Raw genomic sequence first — 26,354 nt, forward strand, 5'->3', positions numbered from 1 at the left:
TAAGAGAAAGAAAGAAAACATTTATATTCAAACATTTCACCAACTTGAAGACTATAATTACAGATCAAAGCCAAGAGAATGATAAGGCAAAAAATGAATATGGAAGTCTAATACGCCAGTGATCTAGAACAAAATCATGGCAGTACACTGTCACTCAGAAGTGTAAGTGGCCTACATGGGAGCAAGAGTGGCTGCCAGGCTTGAATCCACTGGCTTTAGCTGATGTGTTACAACAGTTAGGAACTAATATGCCAACACTTCCAAGAAAGTATCAAAGTACAACCTGGTCAATGAAATGTCTCTAGAAAAAGTAAGCTAAAGGGTTTCATGTTACGGGCATATCCTAGAGAAGCTACTAAACTTCAGGAAAGTAATCTCTTAAATGGTGGTTCTGTTTCTGATGGTTATGCAGCATTTGTACATGGGGAGAGCTGGTGACACCCTGGTATGGGGATGAACAGCCGTCTGCCAGCCATTGTAGATTGGTTTCTAAGCAGTGGTTTATGGAATTTGGGGAGGAGGGGCTCCCCCCATCTGCCACAATGTTACCACAGTGTTTGAGGAAGAAGCCAGAAGAAATCTTCATGGAATGTGGACTTCAGTTTCCTAGGAAAACCAAGCCCCCTGTACCTCATGGGAATATGGCAGTATTCCCACAGGACATAGCTTGCTTCTGGCATCCCTACGTCATGGTTCCTGCCATGGTCTTTTTGGTGGTTCCTTTGTGCACACTGGCACTTATGTACCCAAACCCCTGTTCTGCTTCAAGTCACCCACTAAGATCAGTCATTGTCTTGTTGTGGCTTGCTACACAGTCCAGGCTGATCCTGAACTCACTTTGTACCCAGGCTGCCTTCCAAGTAGAGGCAATCCCCACCTCAGCCTCCCAAGATCTGGGATTCCAGGCATGCATCACCACACCCACTCATTTCTCTTGACCATACCTGTCAGCCAAACTGTGCAGCCACGAAAGCCACCTCTGGTCCCCACCACCTGACCTCTCTTGTTCCTGCTAACATGGTGGGCTTGATAGGTGACATTAGTTGCTCTCTGCATCCCCTAGAAAAGGAGAAAATGAAAAAGAATTCTGGTTTACACAAGTCCTTTAAAATGTCAACACATATTCCTTGTAAACATGCTATCAGTATTCTGTATTGTTGAGAAATAATCTTTTTGTACACTGTGAAAATATGTCACTCGGATTGGTTTTTAAGAAAAAGCTGAATGGCCAATAGCTAGGCAGGATTTCCAGGCACAAAGGACACGGGAAGAAAGCAGAGACACCAGGAGATGCAGGACTATGGTGAGGAGATAATAAAGCCACAGGCAGAAAGTAAGTTAATAGAAATGGGTTAAGTTATAAGAGCTAGTTAAAAACAAGCCTAAGCTATCGGCCAAGCCTTTATAATTAATAATAAGTTTCCATATTACTGGGGAGCCAATGGTACCAATGAAAAAGTCTGATTACACTCACTGTATAAGACGTCAAAAGCAAGGAAAAGCTAAAACAACTTTCATTTTCTTTTACACACTTTTATGTTTAGCATTTAGCATTTACCAGCCAACTTAATCCTGTCAGTAACCCAACAACATGGGTACTCATACTACTGTAGTTTTATGAAAGACGTTAAACCTGAGAAAAGTTATTAAATAATTTGCCCAAGATCTCATAGCTAGGAGTAGAATCTGGAATATTCCAGCCCTCATTTTCTTTCACATACTTATTTAATCATTCATTCAACCAGTTATTACTGAGATCTATCTAGTATGTCAAATAAATAGTCTCCACCCTTGATAAGCTTATATTTAACTGGATAACCAAGCCACTAAGATTGGTTTATTACAGAACTGGGATACATCACATTGAAAAGAAAGGAGAGTAGGAGAGAAGGGAAGTGTGGGATGAGGGCTTCCTTCAGTAGAATGATAAAGAGAGTAGCTCTAAGGTGTGACACGTCTCATTCACCTGCATAGGAATAGTCAATTTTCCCAACAGCACCAACGGAAAACTGACTTTACTGGGTTATGTGCTCCGGGCACCCCTTTCAAAACTCGATAGGTGGTGTGTGGGTTTAATTCTAGACAGTATTCTGTCCCTGTGGTCTATATGTGTGCCTGGATCTGTCTCTACAGCCTTATAGTAGATTCTGAAGCCAAGCAGTGTGGTATCTCCTGGCAGGCTCTCCTCTGCTAAGACAGCTTGGGTTATCTGAGACTTTCTGAAGTCCTTTAGCAATTTCAAAGTGGTTGTTCTAGCTCTGTGAGAAAATGAGTTAGTGGAATATTTTTTATCATGACAATTTTTTTAGTAATTTCATGCATGCATGCAGTATATTCAGAGCATACCCATCCTCCCTATCTCCTCCAACTCTTCACAACTACCACCATCCATCTTCACGGGATCTTCATACATGTGTGTAGACAGCACTTGGTTCTCGAACCTCCCCAACTGCCCTCCCACCACACCCCTTCAGCAGGTCCCCTTCTATCCCCAGCTAACATTGCTTCTGCTTTGCTCTTGCCTGGAATCCTTACCCTCCCTTAAGATCTCCTCCTACTCTCCTATGATCCACATTCTAGTTTTGTAAACTATAAACACACACCATAAGCAAACAAATGTGCTTACAATTTTATTTTAAATTTAGGTGCAAGAGGAAACATGCAGTATTTGAGACTGTCTTACTTTACTTAATGATTCAGTTCCTGCAAATTTAAGAGTGGCATTTTTCTTTATGACTGCATAAAATCCCATTGCTTATATGAACAACACTTTATTATTGATGAACACCTAGGCTGGTTCCACTTCCTGGCTATTTCGAAGAGTACAGCTATGCATACAATGTCCAATACCTATGTGTTATCCTGACTCATCAAGAGTGGTGCGGTATTGTGTGATATAGAAGTGTGTCTGGTGATGAGAAGGCAGAGCTAGCCAGTAGTTAACCACAGAAGCTGGGTGGTGGTAGCTCTCAATTTTAATCCCAGCACTCTGGGGGAAGAGACAGGAAGTGATAAGGTGGGGTGGAGATAGGATCCCGACCTTTTTGGACAGAGGAATGAGACAGGTTCTCTGCTCTTCTAGGTTTTTACCCCACTATCTGACTCCTGACTATTTTATTGATTAAGATTAATTAGCTTAACACTTCAGTGTGTTGGCTACTTTTGTATCAATTGAATACAACCCAGTCATTTGAGAGGGGTTAACTCCAACTGAAAAAAATGCCTCCTCTTAATACCAGACTGTAGCCACATCTGTAGAGCACTTTCAATTAATTAGTAGTGGGGTAGGAGGTAGTGTCAGTCCATTGTGAGGGTTACCACGGTGAGTGGCTGGTGGTCTGGGGTTCTATAAGAAAGCAGGTTGAGCATCCCAGTAAGCAGCACTCCTCCATGCCTTCTGCATCAGCTCCTGCCTCCAAGATCCTGCCCCGTTTCAGTTCCTGCCCTGACTTCCTTCGATGATGACACAGATACCCTTTCCTCCCCAAGTTGCTTTTGGTCGTGGTGTTTCATCACAACAAACAGACACTCCAACTAAACAGTTAGTGGTACAGCAGTGCCACATGGTAGTTCTATCTTCGGAATGCTGAGGAACCTCCATACTGACTTCCACACACCATCACGTTCCCACTAGTGAGTAACGGCTCCTCTTCACGCAGTCCCTGCCACCGCTGCCCTCACTTCTTTCTCTTTTTGTTGTTTGGGGGTGGGGTCTACTTTGGGTCTTTTCCTTGAAACACTTACTATGAGCCCTGGTTGGCCTGAAACTCACTATATAGACCTGGTCAGTCTCAAATTCAGAGATTCCCCTGCCTCTGCCTCCCAGGTGCTAGGATTAACAGTGAACACCAGCAACCTGTCTGATGCACTGCAGGCAAAGACTGTTCAATAGGCTCTCTTCACCCCAGAGATGTTTCCTTTGCAATGCACAATCTTTATACATGCATTTATTTGTGTGTGGGAGTGCAAACATTTGACACTGGGCACATATGGAGGTCGGACGACTTTGGGGAAATTGGTTCTCTTCGCCCACTGTGTGGGTTCCAAGGATAAAACTCAGGACATCAAGCTGGGCATCAAGTTCCTTCAACCACTGAGCCCTCTTGACAGCCCACAGAATCCTATTAATATAACCCAGTTTGCCAATTCTTACGATCACTTCCTGTGCCACTGGAGTTCAGGAAACACTGGTTTATAATTTATCTTGAAATGTCTTGTCTAAGTTTCCTGAGCAGTTCCAAAGTTCCGGGTCTTCTATGAAGGTCTCTGATCCATTCTGAACTTGAACTTTCTGTGAGGTCAGAGAAGGGTCTAGTTTCCATTAGTTGTTCTCCTGTGAAAACAACTGCCAGAGGATATCTTGTTCTCTAATGTACAGTTTTCACTTTTGTGAAAAATTAGGTGCTGTGACTAGGTTTATCTCTGGGTCTCCAATTCTCTTCCACTGCTCTACAGATCTGTTTGTGTGTCAGTAGATATACTGTTACTCTGGCTCTGTAATATAATACAAGCTCAGGTGTTGTGACACTTCTGAGCACTACTCTGAGGACAACTTTAGCTGGTTCTGGGCCCTCTGCTTCCCTGTGAACTTTATAACTGTTTTCTCTAGTGAAGAATGTCGCTGAGATTCAACAAGGACTGTGTTAAATCTCTACCTTGCTCTCACTAATACAGCCATCTTCACAGTACTATTCCTGTCTATCCATGAACAAGGGGAGCATTTCCATCCTCTAATGTCTTCTTCAATTTCTTTCTAGAGTTTCACTGCTGAGAACTTTCACCACTCAGGTTTACTCCCACAGGTGCTTTTTTTGGGAATGCTACTGTGAATGCGGATTCCCCCACCCCACCCGCCAACTCTCCAATTTCTCAGTGAGTTCTTTCTTTACTTCTTCGAGACAGGGGTTTCTCTGTGTAGCTCTGGCTCTCCTGGAACTCACTCTGTAGACAGGGTGGCCTTGAACCTAGAGATCCACCTGCCTCTGCCTCCAAAACTCTGAGATTAAAGGCATGTACCAACACGTCAATATATATTTACAAGCTGCTGGTGTTTCGATGTTGATTTTGTATGTTGTTACTTTGCTGAAAATATCTGCTGTTTTCTGATAGTCTTTAGGGTCTTTTAAGGATTGTGTGGAGTGCAAATAAGAATTTGACTTTTTTCTATCTATATTCCTTTTGTTTATTTTCTTGGCTTGCAGCTCTAACTTTAATCCCAGCACTTGGGAGGCAGAGGCAGGCGGATCTCTGTGAGTTCAAGACTAGCCTGATCTACAAGAGCTAGTTCCAGGACAGCCTCCAAAGCCAACAAAGAAACCCTTTCTCAAAAAAAAAAAAAAACAAACAAACAAACACTGTATCTCTAAAGAGAAAGCAACCTGGTTATAGTATGTGAATGTCTTCATATCATCTTTGATTGTATCTGATAAGAATTTCATCAAAAATGTTTTCATCTGTTTATCAGACAAATTTTCTGTAAGTTTCTTTCTTCGTTATTCTCTTTCTGATCTTGGATCTGAGGGAACATGAGTCATGGTGCACTAGTCTGTCTTTACAGAACAGTTTGTGGAGCACTGGCTAGCTCTTTTTTCAATACTGGGCAGTAACTCCGACTAGACCTAGGCTTTTGTTGGGAGACTTTCCACCACTTCTTCAAGCTTACTGACTGTTAAGGAGCTGTTATGCTGTTTATCTACTTGACAAGCCATCAGAAATACCTGTCTGGAGATAAGAGTGGGGTCCCGAAATCATCCACCATTGTCCTATCAAGACCTACATGAATCTTTATGCCCATTAGTGTTTCTGAGATTGTGAGCCCCAACGTCTATTAACAAAAGCCGCTGTGGTCAGCCTAACAATGTGGCAAGCTCCGAATCTAGGCTGCAGAATTCCACATGGTGCCAGGGCAGGTTTGGAGGCCAATTACAGGTACCAACCTGGACACTGCAGCTTCAGGAACTTAACTAGTGCTGGCTTTCACTGTCTAGAGCTCTGTGTTAGTCTAAGTCAGGTAGTCATTCCTCCTCCTTGTCCCAAGCAGATGGTGTGTCTCTCCAAACTGTGCTGCCTGATTTGGGAGAGGGTGATATACATAACACAAAATCGTCTCCCTGCCTTATGGATTTATCTGTTCTCATTTCTGTGCTGTGCCCACATGCTATGATACCTCACCTGGCTTCCATGGCTCTTGAAGGCAATTGTGTACAGTGTTGTTAATCTTTTACCAGAGAACAAGCACTTGGAACTTCTGCTATCTTGCTAATGTCCACCAATAACACATTTCTTATCTTTTTGAGACAGGACATGTACATCAGGCTGGCTGTGAACTCCCTAGGTAACCAAGGATGATACTCCTGCCTCCCCCTCCCAACGCTGAGATTACAGATACAAATCACCACATGTATATGTGAGTATATCTGTGTGTGCATGTCCTGTGTGTGTGCCCTGTGTGTGCAGGTACCTACAGAGACAAGAAGAGAGCATAGGACCCCTGGAGCTGGAGTTACAGGCAGTTGTAAAACACCCAACGTGGGTGCTGGGAACCAAACCTGGGTTCTCTGGAAGAGAACTGAGCTCTCTTAAACAGCTAGTCCCCTCTCCAGCCCGACACTATTTTAAGGAATAAGTTTCCATGCAGACGTCTACCCTCATACTCAGCTCCAGCTGTCCTGCTGTGTGGAAGTGCCTGAAGGCAAGTCTGTCTTCCCACTTTCCCTTACACAATCATGTGCTGGAAAGGCATCTCCTGCCCAACTGAATTTTAATACTCACTGCCCTGAAGTATGAAACCTTCACAGGTCAAAGGGACAACTTGAAAATTCTTTTAATAAGAATACCACAAGGGCTACACCCTCCTTCCACTAATATCATTGATGGATACATTTCCAATAAAACTACACCACATATATCGAGTAATTACCTATGAAAATCTCTAATATGGGAAACTGGACTCATGTCTTAAGGAAACAAAGCTTGGCAGCTGTGCATTTCAAGCCTGAAGGGTTCCAGACACAGACACTGGCCTCTTTGGAAAGTAGAGAACCTCTCTAGAGTGTGCTCCCATCCCCCTGCACGGAAGGAAGCTAGGTGTCTGGGGATATCAATGAAGAGTGCTACCAGGTAACCGGCCTCTTCTCCAAACCTGTTCCACTTGCTCATTTTGTTCTGGGATGTTTCCAGGTCACTTCACTCCTAGACAAGGAGAAACGTGATTCTAACGTGTTTTAATTTGTTTTGTTCCTATGAAATATTTTTTTAATTTCATCACAATTTTATTGATTTTTTCCATTTAAGTTAGAAACAAGCTTGTTTCACATGTCAATCCCAGCTCCCTCTCCCTCCCCTCCTTCCCCCGCCCTCCCCACCAGTCCCCCACCCAATCTCCACTCCGATCCCCAGGCAGGGTGAGGCCCTCCATGGTGGATCTCCAGAGTCTGTCATGTCATCCAGGGTAGGGGCTAGGCCCTCCATCAAGAGTCCAGGCTGAGAGAGCATCCCTCATTGTGGGATGGGCTTGAAAGTCTATTTGAACATTTTTCTATTAAATTGAGCTCAATGGTATAAAAATTACCCAACAAACTATAAACTGCTGAAGTTACAAATGAGAGTAAATATAAGATACATAAAGACTATCTCATTTAATCACTAAAAAGGATATACCCTGGCAATGTCTTGTCTAGTACACTGAAAACAAATCTGGCAGAAAACTATGGTAGTCTGGGTATAAGAAACTTTTTTGTTTACATATATTTGATATTTTTCATATTTAAAAATAAATCTGAAGCCAGGAGTGGCAGTACACACACCTGTAATTCCAGCACTGGGAGGTAGAGGCAAGACGTTAGGAGTTTAAAGCAAGCCTCAGCTACATAGCAAGCTTGACACCAGCATGGTGTTTGACATCTGACCTTATCAAAACAAGCAAACAGTAAGTAACTATTATAAATAAATAAATCTGAATCCATGATGGCCAAATAAAGATATCCATACTTCATGCCCAAGGAAGAACCAAAATCATAAACAAATGAATAGCTTCGATGTAAGCGATTGAGGAGAAACCCAAGAATTCAGCCAGGCAGAGGTGGGGATCCAGGAAGACACAGAGCTGGGGTAAGGAGAGAGAACAGAGCCTAAGGTAAACCTGACTCTGTCAGGGGCTTTACCTACCACAGGGAAATGGGTGAACAGACCTTGTCATCAGGATGTCAGCCACAGACCGGTTTCACAGTCATCACAGGTTTGAACACAGCTGGAAGGGCTGCCTGGAGGCCATAATCAACCTCTGCTATAGAAAAGTCTCTCCCACTGTCTGCCTACTCCACCTCCAGAGCCACTACTGCTCACTGCCAGGCTGGAAACGGAGTGGCCGCTCAAGTACAGACTGCCTCAGATATAGGAATGTCTACATCTCGACATCCCTGGTGTTACTTGAGTTTCTAAGATGAAAGCGTGGGTCCAACAACCCTAGCAAGCTAGGCTTCATCACTCACCATCAACACACCAATTAAAGACGGAAAAGGCCATCTATTCACTGTGGCCACAACTGGAAAGAGGAAAAAAAAAGCCCAGTGACCTCTGAGTCCATCTTCTGGGTGCTAACATGACATCTGGGAGGGACACATAAGCTAATAGGTCCTGGTCACAATGTGGCCCTGCTCATCACTAACCCATTACTGTCCTGGCTCCAGTCTTTCTGGTATGGCATCAGAACTGTGTGAAATCTGTTACTGAGAGAAAAGTTCTTCTTCTTGCTGGCACCAGGCTAGATGGAAAACTTTTATTTTTTTCTAATTCCCCAGCATGGGATTCCTTGATCAATTTCCAATTCCTTGGGGTGCAATGACTCAATAGTTTGGCAGACAAGTGTCTCGAGGATACCTTTGCTTCTGCTAGGAGCAAACGAATGTTCCACAAACAGTCTACCATGGACTCATATAAAATGCTACAACCTCACTAACCAGACTGTGCACTTGTGACATCAATACCCAAGTCCGTGCAGTTCCCTGTATCAGAAGGGGACCACAAGTGGCTCACAGCATGGTGTGCTACCTCTAAGACCCAAGGATCTTGTACCCTGGGATCTGGGGCCTATGAAACGAGACCATCACTGTTATCACTAGTCTCCTTGCTGAAGGGTTTAAATACGTGCCTTCTATGGGCTATGTCCCTGGGGCCATAATTCCCATTGCTGGAGATCCCCACTGCTAGAAGTATCCAGCCCTGTGAGGCCTGAGCACACGGTCCCAGTACTGTCCCTCACTACCAGAGACACTGCTGCAACCAGCACTCAGCACTCAACATCCATGGCAACCTCTACCCATTGCAAACCTACGCTACTACAGATTCCACAAACACCCGTGGTCTCAGCTGCTGAGACAGTCAGTCACCAATATTGCAAAGGTAGATTACAGATAAAGAATTCACAAGAGCCAATAGCTCTGTGTCTACTTCGAACCAAAACTAAAAAATTCTACCCAATTAATGCTCTATAACACACACATCCACGGGAAAACGTCTTTCCCTACTTTTGTGGGATAGTCCATCAACTCAGAGAAGGGGTGTTTGTTATACCAGAGACACTGAAATCAACACATGGACACAAGCACCTGCTTATGATATAGGTGCTAGGTGTCTATCCACAGGCCCTCATGCTGCAGAACAAGAGCTCTTAGCCACATCCATCTCCCCAACCGGGGGCTTTATTTTTAGTAACTACTTTTACATCTCTGATTTAAGGTTTTTTTTTCTTTTTCTTAGCCAAAGCAAAGAACAGAAGAAGGCTTCTTGGTTTCAGCACCCATGAGTTTTTAGGGCTAGTACTTCATGGTAAATGTTTAGCAACAGTCTTGGCCTCTATCCAATAGATGTCAGAAGCATCATCACCCCCATGCCACAAAAACAACCAAAATATCTCCAGAACTGCCAACCACCCTAAAGGTGGCAAAAATCTCACCAGGCTGAGAATCACTGTGAAGAAAATCAGTGTCAAAATTCAATGTGATAGAAACAGGTAAGGCACTCACTGTCACTTCAAATGTAATGGAGCAACCTTGCTGAGAGGAAGTTCAGTATACCTAGACACCCTGCCACACTGCCCAAAAACAAAACTAAAACAGTGACTGTCTCTTGCCTGGGAAGAAAGCAAAACTTCACAGATATGCAAATTCATACAAAAGTACAATAAAAACAGAGAAGGGGCAGTGATTCCCAAGGCTAGACCTAGCCCTCCAGCAGATGGAATGTTCTATGCTGTGGTGATCATAAACTACACCTACAGCACTGGATATGCGGCTAGTACAACTGAGGAACTGAGTTTACTTTATTTAACAGTAAAGTTGTCACGTGCGGCCAGTGGCTACACACTAAGCAACAGAGACTCTCCTAGTCTTTACCACTATCTTGTAAAACATTAGAACAGCGTTCCATCACTACAACAAAACAGCAAAGCAGACTCACAGATTCAGGAGTTTCACGCCATGGTCCCTGGGCCCACTGTTGTAAGGCAAAATCTTGTGATGGTGAGTTCAAGAAGAACAAGATGCTCACCACATGGCAGCTGGGAAGTGACAGGAAGTGGGCAGGATTGCAACCACCCCTTCAAGAATGTCCCCAAAGACCAGACTTCCTCCCACCAGAACCTTTTAAAGGTTCTAGCACCTACCAAGAGCACATGGGCGGGTCACCAGCCCTTACCACATGGGCCTATGGAGGATATTCATGCAAACCCCATTAGGCAGTATTAAAACTGTGCTTCTTGGTAGGATCTGAACTTTCCCTAGCCTCTAGGCACTTCCGGTAGCATCCGCTCCCACACTTGCAGAGTAAGATGACCCCGTCTAGATGCAGGACAATGTCCTACGTGAGCCATCTCAATGTGGGTCACTCTGTACCATCCTAGTCTTCCCCCAGCTGCAGACTGGGCTGCTGGCCTTCTATGAAAGGAATCTAACAACACAGGGGAACAGACTGGCAACTATGAAGTTGGTGAAAGGAAGAGTTATCGTAGTCACTTCTTCGGCTGTTTGTCTCCAAGCAGGAGGTGAAATGCGCCAGAGCAGAGTTCCTCTTGGCCCTCCTTCCTCTGCACACCCAGGATGTGCACACACAAAGCAGGTACTAAATACCTCATTAATCAATAAGTAACAGCAAGAATAGTGCTCACATGCCAGGGACCAGGGACCGCAGAGCCTTAACTTTTAACTAACTAAACCTCGGTACCTTTGACACAGGCATACTCTAGCCTGACGGTGACGGCTGATTAATCAATGACACAGGGGGTTAAGGGGAGGTGACCTCAATCGTGCAGACGGTTAAGGGACAGAGCTGCAATCTGAACCCCACCACACACACCATCCATTCCCTTTCTTAAACGGACTAGGGGTTTCTCCTCTCAGAAGCACCCAGGTCACTCTACACTCTATCCGAGTTCAGTAGACACAAAACATCTCTAAGGAAATGTATATACACAGACAGGACAAGCAATTCAACCCAGGAGCAAGGGAGTATGTAAGAGGTCCACATAGCGGCCGGGCGGTGGTGGCCCACGCCTTTAATCCCAGCACTCAGGAGGCAGAGGCAGGCAGATCTCTGTGAGTTCGAGGCCGGGCTGGACCGATAGCCTCCAAAACAATACAGAGAAACCCTGTCTCTTAAAAAAAAAAAAAAAAAAAGAGGTCCACATAGCAACACACTTGAGGCAAAATAGCGCAAGGCTCTGAAGATCCCAGTCTAAGACGTTGTAGACAGCCCAGACAGGAGGGACGATAAAGTGCTAAGGATATACGGTGTAAAAAGGAAGCTGTGCTGAGCTACAGAGGTATGGGGAAAGATAGGAGAAGAAAACAGAAAACCCAGAAAGAGACTATCTACCCTTCAGAATCTCATCCTGGGTTTCAGATTTGTCTCTGGGAAGAACAGTAGCAAATACTAACAAGGCGACCAGTTTATACAAGCCAGCCCACCATAGAGCTAACCTGAGCAGGACGTTCAGCTGGACATGATTATACAAAAGGGTGATACCTGAGTCCCAAATGAGTGACTCCAAGGGACACATTACAAAGGGCAGATGGAGACTGACCCCATGGAAGAAAGGTTACGTCAGCTAAGACCAATCAATATTCATTACATTTCAGGCTGACATACAAGGGGCTTCTGTGGAAAACAGACTCCTGGTTGCTCTTTACTGCACCTATGGGCACGTGGTGACATCTGAACAAAGCACTTCCTAGGGCCATGACACTGTTTCTATCTCTTACTTATGGGGTTCCATGAGCCCACTTCTTCTACCCATTCCCTAGCAGACTACAATCTGCTCTCCATACATTCATTAACATCCTTTCTATACCTACTCAAATTAGCAATTAGGTCCTTACTTCCAGCCTAACCTAATTCAATACCGTAACAACAATGTGCACAGGCCCCAGAGGGCAGATGCAAAATGCCCACCCTAAGATGCGTGATAAATGCAAAACACCCTCTAGATTCTAATGTAGAAAAAAGGGAAAACCAGTAATTTTACACGGATTCCAAACAGTACTGAGCTTATATGTATATTAAAAAAACATATTAAATGAAAATATTTGGGCTATATTAGGCTAAACAAAATATATTATTGACAATTATTTTATATTTTTCAATTATATTAATGTGGTCTTCAATTTGTTGTTGTTGTTAGGTAGGTGGTTCAATTTCTCTTAGGTAGAATTACTCCACAAAGTATTTCAACTAAGGCTGCCCTTCAAATACAGGCTTAAAATTCCAATTGACACCTTAATAACTCAGCACCTCAATTGTTTCATTAATAAAATAGAGATACTAAGTGTGATAACATTGAGTTCTGGGACAGCAGATGTCCACCATCTTACACAATCAGGGTCCTGACTTTTCAACCATCTTCTCAGATCAAGACATTGGGACCACCTTTTGCGGTTTCTTCCTTTGTATCACCTCAATCTAGTCTGCCCGTCTCCCCTCTCCAATCTTTGCTCCTTTCACCCTGCTATTCACCCTGGCTCAACCAGCAACGAAAACACCTCCAATAACGCTGCTGCACCAGGCACGAGTTAGTCTACCTGATCCTCACTATCAGGCCTGCCTGTCTTCTGCAAACCAGTCTTCCCGGATTAGCAATGGGAACATTAACAGTGTACAGCTTCGTTATGCTTGCACCCATCCCTAGATTGAAGTGAGCCCCGGGTTATTAGTTCACAGAGAAAAGACACAGTTCAGGAAGTTCCAAATTCTAGCTCCATCCAAAATCCCCTACAAAAATCATCCTAACTATTTAGTTAAACATTTACAGCAAACAACCCTACTCCACCCCATCTTTATCTCTGCTCCCCAACAAAAACTCCCTGCAATTGTCAAGCAAGTCTCCACTCAGAGATGTAATGGCTCCCACCCACCTCGGAAATATGAGGTCCTCCATAAACTTATTAAATCCCCTGGGGCCAAACTAACTTTGCTTCTAACCTGCAATAAAACTCCTGTCTTGGGCTATGCAACTAAAAAGCAACCACTAAGCCCCACATTTGGCATGGACAGCTACATAAAATACACACTAATTTAGCAAACAGTGTAACATACAAATAACTTGGGGCTAGAAAGTTAGCTCAGGGGTTAAGAGGACTTGTTCTCGAAGACAAGCTGTGTTCAATTCCCAGCACCCACACGGTGGCTCACAACCATCTGTAACTCCAGTCTGAATGGCTCCAACACTCCCTTCTGACCTCAATGGACATCAGGCACACACATGATGCCTATACATACAGGCAGGCAAAACACGCAGACACACAGAAGAGTAAAATAAGTTTTAAATAAATAAATGACTTATAGACAGTGTTACTGAAATTATTTTTAAATAGTCCAATTTAGCCAGGCAGTGGTGGCACACGCCTTTAATCCCAGCACTCGGGAGGCAGAGGCAGGCGGATCTCTGTGAGTTCGAGACCAGCCTAGTCTACAAGAGCTAGTTCCAGGACAACCTCCAAAACCACAGAGAAACCCCTCCAAAGCCACAGAGAAACCCTGTCTTGAAAAAAGAAAAAAACTCCAATTTAATCAACTTACTTCTCTACCTATAAAATACCTGTTGAAATGTCCACCGCCCTTTCAAGTTCATTATCTTCTCTACTCAGAAAAACAATCCTGCAAAGGACACGCTGTTACACCCTCAGTCATCTGAGACTCAAAGTAGAGTGATTTTCCTCAAGTTCGTCCAACTTACAAAGGCTGGGACTAGAGTCCAGCCAGAAGTTCAGGTCTCCTTCCAATATCGTGACCTCCCTTTTACCTCGGTCCCCCCTCACCTTCTAAGAAGTTAAAGATAAGAATGAAAGGAGACAGTAAGAATTCTTGACCCTGACAGCAGACATGGTAAATTAGTAACTTCAAAAGAACATTTGCCTGAAACAGCTTTTTTTCTTCCCCGACTTGCCAAGGGCAAGCGATGATTTGCAAGACTGAATTTAAACCTCATGATCCTGTTAGCTGTGGAATAAAAAAATTCCATCTAAACCTAAAACCAGTGCCTTTGCAACCTCCAAAGTTGGACGGTCTCCACCTTCGCACTTATCATCTTGAGTAACTTCAGAAGGAAAGACCCTTCCCTTCCGAGGGTACAGTACTTGGCCAACAAGGCCAACTGGCACTCGCTGCTCAATGTTAGAAACCATTAATCTTCCCACACCTAACTGTCACCAGGAATCGAGTCTTCAAAAGTATGTCTGTGTCAGGCATTCCGGTTTAAAACAGAGACACAAAAGAACCTCAGTCCAGAGCAGTCCCGATTTATGAATGGCCACATTGTTGGGTATGCTCTCGGCACACTGCAACTCAGAAATGGAAAGACCTGGACACCGACCCAAACCCGGCCCAAGTCCACCGGCAGAGCCAAGAAAACCAGGACCATGCTGAGGCGCCCTCCTACGTCTCCACCGCAGCCCTCGGCCTCTCCAGCCCAGGAGACAGCTCCCGCCCGGGGCTCGCCTCGGCGGACCGCCGCCGCCTGGGTCCCCGCCCCCGGCTCCCGCAGGATGCACGGGCAGCCCGCGGGTCCCACAGCCGCCCCCGCACCTCGCGCTCCCGCCTGCGGCCTCCACTCACCCAGTTCTGCGCGTTATTGCTCAGCTTGACTTTCTTGCATAGACTCCCAGGGATCTCCATGGCCGAGAAGCGCGGATGCCCAGCTGCTGAGCGAGCGCCTGAGAGCGGAGCCGGAGAGGAGAGGCCGGAGGCGGGGCGGAGCAGAGAGGAGGGGCGGGGCCTGCGCGCGGGGCTCAAGGCGCGCGCTGACGTGCGCCCGGGAGAGCGTTCGCTTCGGCCAGAGCTCGGCGTCTCTGCGGCGTGGAGGGCGGAGCGAAGCGGGAGGCGCGGGATCTGAGCCTCGACGTCCAATCACCAGGGGCGACGCCTGAAGCTCCGCCTTGACCCGGGGAAGGGGCGGGGCCTGAGGGTTAATGCGGGGAATTCCCCCCCCCCTTCGGATGCTGAGCATGCGCCGTGAGCGAGCAAGCGCACCGCCTGCAGAGGGGGCGTAGGAGGCGCTCCGAGCGGAGGCTGTTCGGGGAAGAAGCTGACGTGGACTCTAGGTTTTCTTCCGCTAGCCCAGCCTATGGCTTCCACAGCTCAACTTGTGTACTTGTCAACCAGGCCGCCTTCCAAAACTGTTGCCCAAGAAACCCTGCAAAAGAAAGAATGAATTTAGCGAATAGCAGGTTCCCAGGTTGCTCATCGCTTTGAAATGCTACTCAGTGCACACTGTTTTAAATGGAAATTCCCCATATTTTGACATCAACAGTTTCTCATCCGGGACTGGAAAGTATTTGTAAGGTGCCTCCTTCGCCACTTGTAGACCCCCATTCCTATCAGGACATTTCTATGCGGTGTTTGTGGCCACTGACTAGCCCCAAAGGGTCTTCTCTAGGACTTGCTACCGTAGAGGACTGAAATCCAAGTCCTCCAGTAAGCAAGGCAGAATGATCACCTATAGAGGGCATTTTCAACCTCATCTAGTCCAAAACCAAGTTCGTACAGGAATGGGGCTGGGAGTGGGAGTTGTAGACCCTCCGGCCCCTCCCCATAGCCTTCTGCCCCTGTTCCACAGCCGCACCACCAGCAGTTCACTCTGCTCTGGTAACCACACACACACACACGCGCGAGCACACACACAGATGCATGCACGCTCGCACGCGCACACGCACACCAATCATCAACACCTGAGGCTTGGTAGCCTTGCAGTCAGCCTCTATTTGTTTACCCACTGACAAGATCTCAAATTAGTCCCTACCCTGCATCTAGTCGTAATCATCACACCACACACAAACACACACAGATGCACGCACACACACACAGATGCACCCACGCACACACACATAGATGCATGCACACACACAGATGCACGCACACACAGGTGCACGCACGCACACACACGCACACACACAGATACATGCACGCATGCACACACACAGATGCACGCACACACAGGTGTACGCACGCACACACACATGCACACACACAGATGCACGCACACACAAATGCACGCACGAACACACACACACACACACACACACACGCACCCACCCACACGCACAACATATACTGCCCTCTTCTCACCTGCCACCCTCTCCATTCCCAATGATGTGTCAGACTGGTACTTACAAAATGCAATTCTGATCTTGTTCCTCCACCACCTAAACTGTCAATGTTTCCTTTTAGCTCTATATAGAGGATTCTTAATCTGAGGGTCTGGGTGTAAGACTGAATTTCAGTACAATTCGAAATTCGGCCAGTAACAGTAGCATGAGACTAAGAGAGAATTCCAAATTAAGATCAATAATAAACAGGAAAATCTGTGTAAAGGTCATAAAGAAAACTTTTGTATGCATCTAAAAAATAATTATTGATGGGGGATGTCCTTTTGTATATATGTTTCTCTTATGGGCTGATGAATAAAACACTGTCTGGCCAGTAGCCAATAGAGGCAGGAAGATAGGTGGGACTAGGAGACAAGGAGAATTCTGGGAAAGGTGGGCAGAGAGGGACTACGGAGTCACCATGTAGGGTCTGGGAAGAAAGGATGCACCAGGCATTCTCCAGTAAGATAAGACCACAAGGAAATACATCTATTAATGAAATGGGTTAATGAGTAAGAGAGCTAGCCAATAAGAAGCCCTGGCCACCTATATTATAATTAATAAAGCATCAGTGTGTTTATTTGGGGTTGACGAGTGCTGGAACCTGGTAGAACAAGAAAACTACACCAACAGATTATCTTCTTTTTAAAAGATTCCAAGCTTCCCATAAAGAAAAAGAAAAAAAGTGTCTCCTCTGAAGACAGCCATTTCTCAGAGTCTCCATTGCTGTGTGAGGGAAATTGTTCTTAGACACAATCTGCGCCGTGGGAGTACTCACTGATTGTAAGTGTGTCCTTACTGCTAAGCTTTCTAACGTCAAGCATGTCACAATTAGAAAACTAAAGGACAACCACAAGATAAAGAAACAATGAGTGTGTTTAAGTCCCAGTGTTTCTAAACGTGATTTAAGAACTAGCAATCCTTGGGAGATGCTGTTGAAACAACTTTTTGTTTTTATGTGTACGAGTGTTTTGCTAACACATGGGATTTGCACTATATGGGTGACTGATGCCCATAGAGTCCCAAGGAGGGCGTCAGATCCCTTGGAACTGGAGTTACAGACAATTGTGAGCTGCCATGTGGGTTCTGGGAATCGAACCCAGGTTCTCTGGAAGGGCAACAAGTGCTCTTAACTACTGAGCCAACTCTCCAGCCTGCCAACTGATTTGTTTTTTAAACTTGTAAGGGAGAAAAGAAAACATTTGCTCTCCTTTCCCTGTGTTATCTATATATCAGGTGTCACTCCAAACTCAGAATCTGCAGAAGTGGCAAAGGTTTGCTTAGGATCATCGGAGCTTAAAGTGTGGAGACAGAGTTCAGATAGTTCTGAATCGTTCCGAGGAAGGCAGTGTGAGGGTTTAGTGCAGGCTATTGAATACTAAGCAGGAATAGGGCCATGTGGCTGGAGAAGGGTAGACGAAATATGTAAAAACAGAATAAAAGTGTCCACAAAGCAAGAGCCAGATGCACTCTTGAGATGTAAGTTGCGCCACAGAGCATGATACAACTGCCAAATCGTTGTGGTCACCACAGATATCTGCACAGGATGAAGGTAACTAAAACTCATATCCTGGGCAGTAGTTTGAAAAACGATGAGTCCTGCTTCCTAATGGGTTCTCAGATCCATTTTTTAAAACTTCTTTCAATAGAGCTTTTGTCACAATTTCCCACTTAACCAAAAAGTCACCTGAGAAGTTTCCTTTTGTGCTAATACAGTATCCTGACCTTAATTCATTCCAATTGTTCAGAAGCCCTGTGAATACTTTGATCACTTGGACAGGTGGGAACACAGCCCGCTTCCGGGGCGTTTCTCCTCAGGCCCTCTTAAGGGGAATTTCCCTGACTCACTTGGATTTCCTCCTGACCTTTCATGTGGACTCCGAAGTCTCTGGAGCTCACTCTGTGCAGCCCTCTCCCAGCATCCGTGTTGTGCCTCCTCGGGATCCCAGCTCCGTCTCTTTCATTCAGGCAAAGCTGAGCTCCGCCTCCTGGACAATGGTCTCTGCAGGTAATAAGCCACAGCAAGTCTAGGTCTTCATTTGTTTTCCCATTGTAGCTGGAGTTTTAAGGCAAATCCCCAGCTCCAGTAGCCCCATCAGGCGAGGATCTCTGTCTCACCAAGTGATGTTGAAAAGCAAAGGAGATAAAATCAGTGTGGCATGTTGGGAAGAGGAACCCATGAAAGGTTATGGTGACCCTGGGTTTTATCTTTAGGATAGTGATATGAGCTTCAAGTTTAAGTAGAGGAAAGGTTGGAGGCAGGGGAGAAGATGAACATGTAGTTTGGCAATGTGTGGTCTGGGTGATCGTTACCTCAATTGTGGTTCTGCAAGGGGACCAGAAGCAGTTCTTGTTGCCTGAAGGGAACAATCTGGTACCCACGAGATGCTTACTCTGGCTCCAGGGTAGTGTCTACCCATCACAGATAATTTTTACATGTGGGATGTGACCGTCCTTTGATGTTCTAGTGTTCCTCCTAGATGACTTCAGGTTTAGGACGGTGGCTCAGGAAAATGAGATAGATTAGACCTCAAAGTTCAAATGAACATTCCTAGAGTGGTTAACATGGCTGCACACAGAGACTAAACAGGCTAAACTTAAACTGTAAAGGGGACAGACACAAAGTGAAAGCGAATATGCTAGGCTTCCAGACTGCATTTAGTTACCCTGTAGACCCAAGTGAGGAGCCCATTCCTTTTAGCAAAAACAGCTTGTAAATGTGTGTTCACTATCCGATGTCACTGCACTGGCCTAAATTTCCCAGGTTCCAATCCATTAACAGAGGCCAAGGCAGAACTTCCAGGCAGGAACCTGGAGGCAGGAACTGAAGCAGAGGTCATGGGAAAACACTGCTTTCTCCTTGTGGCTTGCTCAGCCTGCTTTCCTATACAACCCCGAACCACCTGCGCAATGGCGGCACCTCCCACAGTGAGCTAGGCCCCTCCACACCAATCATTAGTCAGGAAGAAAAATGCTCCCTGGAGACTAGACTACAGGCCAATCTGACTGAAGCTGTTGCTCAGTAGAGATTCCATCTTCCCTGGTGTGTCTAGGTTAGTGTCAAAAGCTGAGAAAAACCAATCGGTACAACATGCAAATGTGTTTCTCTGTCTCTCCGCTCAGGGGGGTTCAAAAGAAGTGACCTTCAGCAGAGCAAGAACCTAACACCCAGATATTTGATTTCCAGTGTTTACAAATAAGAAGATGCTTTCTAATATCATTTCTAATAATAATAAAAGATCCAGGACTGCATGGGAAAATGACTGGTTCTGGGAGCGTGGCAGAAACTAAGATGAGCTGAAACATATTTGGTCAGAAAATAAGAAAAATTCAGGACTGGGGGTATAGTTCCCCGGGCAGAGTACTCAGCCAGCGTGCATGAAGCCCTAGATTCAATCCCAGCATTTTGTAAACTGGGCATAGTGCTGCAAAAATCCTTAATCCCAGCACTCAGGATTGGGAGGCAGAAGAATCAGAAATTCGAAGTCATCCATAGCAAAATGGTGAGTTTTAAGACAGGCTGGGGTGCAAGAAAAACTGTCCGAAAGAAAGAGAGAGAAGGGTGGGAGAGAAAGGAAGAGAAGGATGTTACAATAAATAAATGCATTGTCTCACAAGGATCTGCCAAAGGAACCAATGGGAGCTTCCCGTGGTCAACAGTGAGAACATCTGAGAAACAAATACCGTGGTGATGGAGTATCAGGAATGTAAAACACACACCTGTGAATCTGCTGATACAGGCATGTGGCTGGATGAGCTAATGGAGAAGGAGGAAGAGGCCTCCCATGCAGAAATTCAAATAGTTGATGTAGAGCCTGTCAAGGCATGGGAGCACAAGACTCTGGCCCTTATCATGGGCTGCGCATGCTTCCTTCCAAAGAGCATGCTATAGAAACAGATCAGGGAAGAGCAACTTGGTTGTGATAAAAGGGACAGAATCTCCTGGAGCCAGGGCAAGTGAACAATGAGTTTGCTCATATGTAGCCTTCGTACGGTAGAGGAAATGATGCTTGACCTCTGTGACCTTCCTCTGCAATCAAATCACCTTCTAAGAATTGCCATACATACTCCCCCATGGAGGGCCTCACCCTCCTTGGGGAAAGAAGAGGGTATTGGGAGGGGGACGGTTGGTGGGAGGGTGTGGGAAGAGGGGAGGGAAAGGGAGAGGGACCTGGGATTGACATGTGAAGCAACCTTGTTTCTAATTTAAATTTAAAAATAAAAAATAAAAAAAGAATTGCCATACATACTATTAATATAATATATATTTATATTTATAATTACAATTATAAATCAGATTCCAAATAGTGGGATATGCTACAAAATCCCTAGGAAATAGTCCTCAGAATTCTCAAGGCCATCAAAACAAAAACAAAAACAAAAAATCCAAGCTAACCCATTCAGGAGAAGGCTAAGAAGACAAGACCAAAAAACAGACAAAAGAAAAAAGAAAAAAAGGTAAGGTAATGATCTAGATAGGATCTGGGAACATAATAAATCATCGCTGACCTGGAGAGATGGTTCTGTAGTTAATAGTCCTTGCTGCTCTTCCAGAGGCCTCAATTTTAATGTCCACATGAGGCAGCTAACAATCACCTGTAGCTAACTCCTCCAGAGGACACGGTGCCCTCTTATGGCACAAACACATATATAAATATGTATATGCACATATACACATAATTTAAAATACCAAAAAGAAACCGGTTTTTCAGGGCTTCGCTTTGTTTTTAAGCATTTGTTTTATTTGTTGAGGTTATAATATACTTACATCATTTCCCCCTTCTCCTTTCCTCCCTCCAAACTCTTCCATTATCCCTCCTAGCTATCTCTCAAATTCCTGGCCTCTTTGTTCATTAATTGTTATTATGTGTATGTGTGTTCATGTTCATGTTCCAAAACACATAAACGCAACCTGCTCAGTCCGAGCAATACTGTGTGTATGTTTTCAGGGCTGATCATTCGGGGTTACTTATCCAGTTGGTGTACTCTTCACTGGGAGAGACTTTTTTTCGTTTTTCAAGACAGGCTTCTCTGTATGACTTTGGAGCCTGTCCTGGAACTTGCTCTGTAGACCAGGCTGGGCTCGAACTCAGAGATCCACCTGCCTTTTTTCCCCCCCAAGGGAGAGACTATTCCTACCCATCTCAGTGTTCCTTGGTTGTCTCTTTGTGTAGGGTTAAGGTCTCCTAAACTTTCCCCTGTCCACATTAGCTTGACTATTGATGTTGTTCTTGTTCAGCTCATGTTTAAGCAATCATATTAATGAGACTTTACAGCTTCTGACACAAAATATCTAGAAGACACAATCTCACAGCAAACTCCCTGGTCCTCTGGCTCCTATAGTCTTTGTTCATTCTTCCCAGTCCTCTGGCTCCTATAGTCTTTCCTCATCCTCTTCTAGAGTGATCCCTGATCGATAAGGTGCAGGAGTTGTGTAAGTGCCCCACCTACTTACCGGACCTACTCATCAGATAAGGCTTCAAATAATTAAAATCCAGCTGGTTGGAGAGGGCACAACACAATTGAGACTGTGACAATCTTATTGAGAGCAATCAGGATCAATACAGTTGCAGTTGCCAGAATACAGTGAAGTTTGCAAGTCATACAGGATACACAAGACGAATGTCTAAGACCAATTGTCCTGTCAAGCGTTCGTGCTTCCTTGGCAGGAACACTCAGAGTACCACAAAGCGGCCTGAAAGCTTCACTGCCTGGGGAAGTGCATCAGTCTCTCAGGAACTGGAAGGCACACTGTGTCCCAGGAGCCATGGACTCTAACCTGTAAAACCTATGACACGTGCCTCTCAAGGCAGCTAGACCACGCTAACTACATGGCTCTCTGTATAGATGTATCCACTGGGACAGAGTTCCATAACTTTGCAATATGATTGGCTGTAATTTTCTGTAATTGTCTTGGTCTGTCAAGAAGTTTCCTTGATGAGGGGTGAGGACTACATTCATCTGCAGGTATAAGGACAAACAGAATGTAGCTAATGATTACGCTGGGTTAGTGAAGTGGTGGTTATAGGTTCTTCTCCAAGATTTATGACGCCACTATCCCTGGCTAGTGGGTAAATTTTCCAGTATCAGGCATGATTTCCTACTTGTTGAGCAGGTCTTACATCCAATTACACAGCTGTTGGTCACTACAAAGGTATACATGTAATTACTGCATCCTTAGGTGTAACACGATTAATAAACTTAGGATAATGGTGTCATGCTGGTCCTTGATGTGGTTGCTTCTTTCCTTTAGACAATTGCATGCCACCTTCTGGTCTCAAAGCTAGTCCTCAAAGAGGAGGCATTTGGGTCAGGGGCCTCTGGACCTTGTGTGTGAACTACATGGAAATCAAAACCAACAAGTTGGTAAGATTGCATACTGTTTTTCCAAGTGACCAGAGTTTGATTCCTGGCATGCACTTCAGGCTTCTCACAAGTTCCTGTACCACCAGCCTCTGGACTCTGTGGACACCAAAATTACATGTGCAAGCACATGTGAACTTACATATGCACACACACACACACACACACACACACCTACCTTGAAAAAAGGAAAGATGTTAGACACAGTTTGGGCCTCCTTAGCTCAAGGTAATAGAATTCATTCACAAAAGATTAAAGGTGACAGACATGCTCAGCTTTTGTTCCAAAGTTTAAAGTTAAAGTAAAGGAAAAGACACTTTGAAGATACATTAATCTTTGTATATGTACCAATGGTAAAGGTTTAGACAATCATCCAAGTAAGTTTTATCAAATTACATTACTATCACTTTTTTGTTTTATCGACTATTACTTTTATACTGAGGATCCGGAGAACACCTGCCAGTTGTTCCTTTCTCTGTGACCTGCCTTCTCTATGGAAGCAAGCACAGGCTTTGCTCTCAGAAATCTCACTATGCGTGGAAATGCTCCTGCAGCGAGCTCTCCTCAGCAAAGGGCGAGCATCCGCTGCTTCAGTAGCAAGGGTGAATTCCTCCTCCTTGTGATCAGTAGCAATGTCATGGTCATGCTCATTGCTGGCTGCCAAGGGACGCACACACCTTCATGTGTAAGCTCACCAAATCTTCAACAAATGGTAGTTAGAGGTCAAAACAAATAAATTTCATAAAAGTGATGAATACCTAATGTAGAGTTTCCCCCCCTCACACAAAACCCTTAAATGATTAAAGCTACTATGTTTTGCATCATTTTAAAGATTTGACTCTTGGAGCTGCGGAAATGGATGTCAGTAAAGTGTTTTCCACAAACCATGAAGACCTGAGTTCAGATCCCCAGTACCCATTTAGAAGTTGAGTGCAGCTCCATAAATCTGTAACCTCATTGTTGGGAGCCGGGGCAGAGACAGCAGGAATCCTGGAGCTTGATGGCCAGCAACAATGAGCTCCAAGTTCACGAAGAGACCCTGTCTCAAAAGATAAGGTGGACAATAACTAAGGAAGATACTGACATCAACCTCTGTCCTCCACACACACATTGTACATCCATACATGTATACCAGCATGCACACATACCCACATACACACACAAACATATGCATACAACACACACAAAGATTAAACATAAAAGATTGACTCCTGGTGTTGTTTGTCCATTTTCATGTATTCTGGCTGCTTGGCATTTCCTCTATGTTCTCCTACATATTAGAAATAAACAACTTTAGTAACCTGCTATTTCCTTTCCTCAATTTTTAAGACATTGCTCAATTACCTTAATGGCTTAAATGCTAAGCTTAGTGGTGCATGCCTATAATCCCAGCATTAGTATGAATATGGCAGGGATATCACAGCTTCAGGCCAGTCTGGTCTACATACTGACGCCCTGTGTCCAGGAAGGCAAGAGAAGACAGGTTAGAAAGGGAAATGAAGGGAGCATGGTGTGTAAGGAGTAGATAAAGGAGGGGAAGAGAGAGGAGAGGAGAAGGAATGGAGGAAGAGAGGAGAGGGGATGGGGAAGAGAGGAGTAGGGAGGGGATGGAGAAGAGAGGAGGAAAAGGATGGAGAAGAGAGGAGGAAAGGATGGAGAAGAGAGGAGGAAAGGGATGGAGAAGGGAGGAGGAAAGGGATGAGAAGGGAGGAGGAAAGGGATGAGAAGGGAGGAGGAAAAGACATGGAGAAGAGTTTCTGGTTCTGACTTCAATTTTCAGTCAAGATTCTATCTACGTTTTGAGATAATCAGTTTAGATTACAGGTTTTACAAATAAATTCTAAAGTTGGACACTAGATGGCAATGTCTGTACACTATGCTCTTTGCTGGGACTGATAGTGACAAAAGTTTATTCTGTTTAGGTTTGTTATGGGGATGGATTGTTTTTGTTTTGATTCTAGTGGAACAAAAAATGTATGATTATTTAGGATGTTCAGATTTTTTACGTTGTCTGAAAAAATCAAATATTTTTTGAGACAAGGTTCTTCTCTCTTTATGTAGCACAGGCTAGTCTAGAACTCACTGTATAACCAATATTATCCTTGAACTCACAACAGTTGTCCTACCTCAGACTCCCAAGTGCATGCACTACAAGTATAAGTCACCAAATCTAGGAAAAAATTGTATGTTTGGTCTACAAAGGAACTCTATGATGTTTCATTCTTAAAAGTAAATTCTCTTTATATCTTGAATTAGCATTAATTTTCATATTTAAATATTTTCTCACTTTTTAAAAATAAATTTAATTCATGGTACTTTAAGTATATTTATTTCTTTGAATTAGCTAGGCTTTCTTATTTAAAATCACAGAGTGCAAAAGTGAAATCATATGATATGCAAAATAAAAAGACATGCTTTTCCTTATTCAATATATGTATATGATGATAATTTGGACATAGATACTAGAAAATAAAATGGAATGATTCTTTGAAACATAATTATTTTAAGCACATACATCTTTAATTCCAGCCCTCCAGAGGTTGAGACAGTAGGACATCAGAGCAAGGCTAGCCTAGACTAGATAGTAAGACACCATATATAAACAAACTAATAAAGTCACTGTTCTGTGAGTCTTCTATTTTTCTTAGGAAATTAAACTGCCAGCTGGCATTTAATCCATAGTAAGCATGAAATCAAATAAAATATATTTATAATAGTCAAAGCAAAGAGTTTTCAATATGAGAAGTCATATGGAGTCCTTAGACAAATATGCCAAACCAGAAATTGACCTGAAGACCTTTATCAGACTTTCTGGTGTTTCTGTAAAACAGTTATATCGTATCTGAAATCTTAGCCTGCCTTGTACTGGTATAATAAAACACCCCTAAAGAAGGTATTTTGGCTTGTAGCTTTGAAGGTCCAAGGCACAGTGGCTTCTGATGAGGACCCCATGACTCATAGCAACATGTGCTGGATGGGAGCTTTTAAAGGCACTGAGGACAGGAAAAGGAAGCAACCATTCAAGGAGAAGGCAGAGGCCCATGAGGAGTCAGGCTTGCTACTTATAAGAATTCATTCTCAAGGACTAACCTGTCCTGAGAGCTCTGTACCTAGAGGTGAACATGAGTCCCTTCCAAAGCAGGTGTCCTGTCATCCAGTCACCGCCCACAAAGCTCCACCTCAAAAAGCATTTCCCACCTCTCAGTATTGTTATACCACAGAGCAAGTTTCCAGGGTCTTAATAGATACTATCCAGAAGAAATCTTGATTCATATCAGTATTTAAATAATTGTTATGACCCCAAACGAAAACAGACTACCCCAAAACCTTATGAAGGGAGTCTGAGTTCATCGAGAAGCT

At 44.3% G+C, this 26,354-nt stretch overlaps 1 protein-coding gene across 2 annotated transcripts in view; it reads right to left on the minus strand.

The window, feature by feature from the left end:
* Papss1 (3'-phosphoadenosine 5'-phosphosulfate synthase 1) overlaps positions 1–15,260 on the minus strand; it is a 70,255-nt gene extending 54,995 nt beyond the window's left edge. Inside the window, exons 1-2 of one of the 2 annotated variants that reach the window (XM_013122611.3) lie at positions 15,103–15,260; positions 945–1,059 (exon numbers count right to left, since the gene is read on the minus strand). In XM_013122611.3, coding sequence (XP_012978065.1) covers positions 945–1,059; positions 15,103–15,162 — 175 coding nt within the window. In that variant the 5' untranslated portion in view covers positions 15,163–15,260. The remainder of the gene's footprint in view (positions 1–944; positions 1,060–15,102) is intronic. The other variant, XM_005082798.4, reaches the window with a different exon arrangement.
* Positions 15,261–26,354: the final 11,094 nt, after the last annotated feature.

This window comes from Mesocricetus auratus, unplaced genomic scaffold, assembly GCF_017639785.1.
Source record: "Mesocricetus auratus isolate SY011 unplaced genomic scaffold, BCM_Maur_2.0 Super-Scaffold_100009, whole genome shotgun sequence".
Lineage (NCBI taxonomy): Eukaryota > Metazoa > Chordata > Mammalia > Rodentia > Cricetidae > Mesocricetus > Mesocricetus auratus.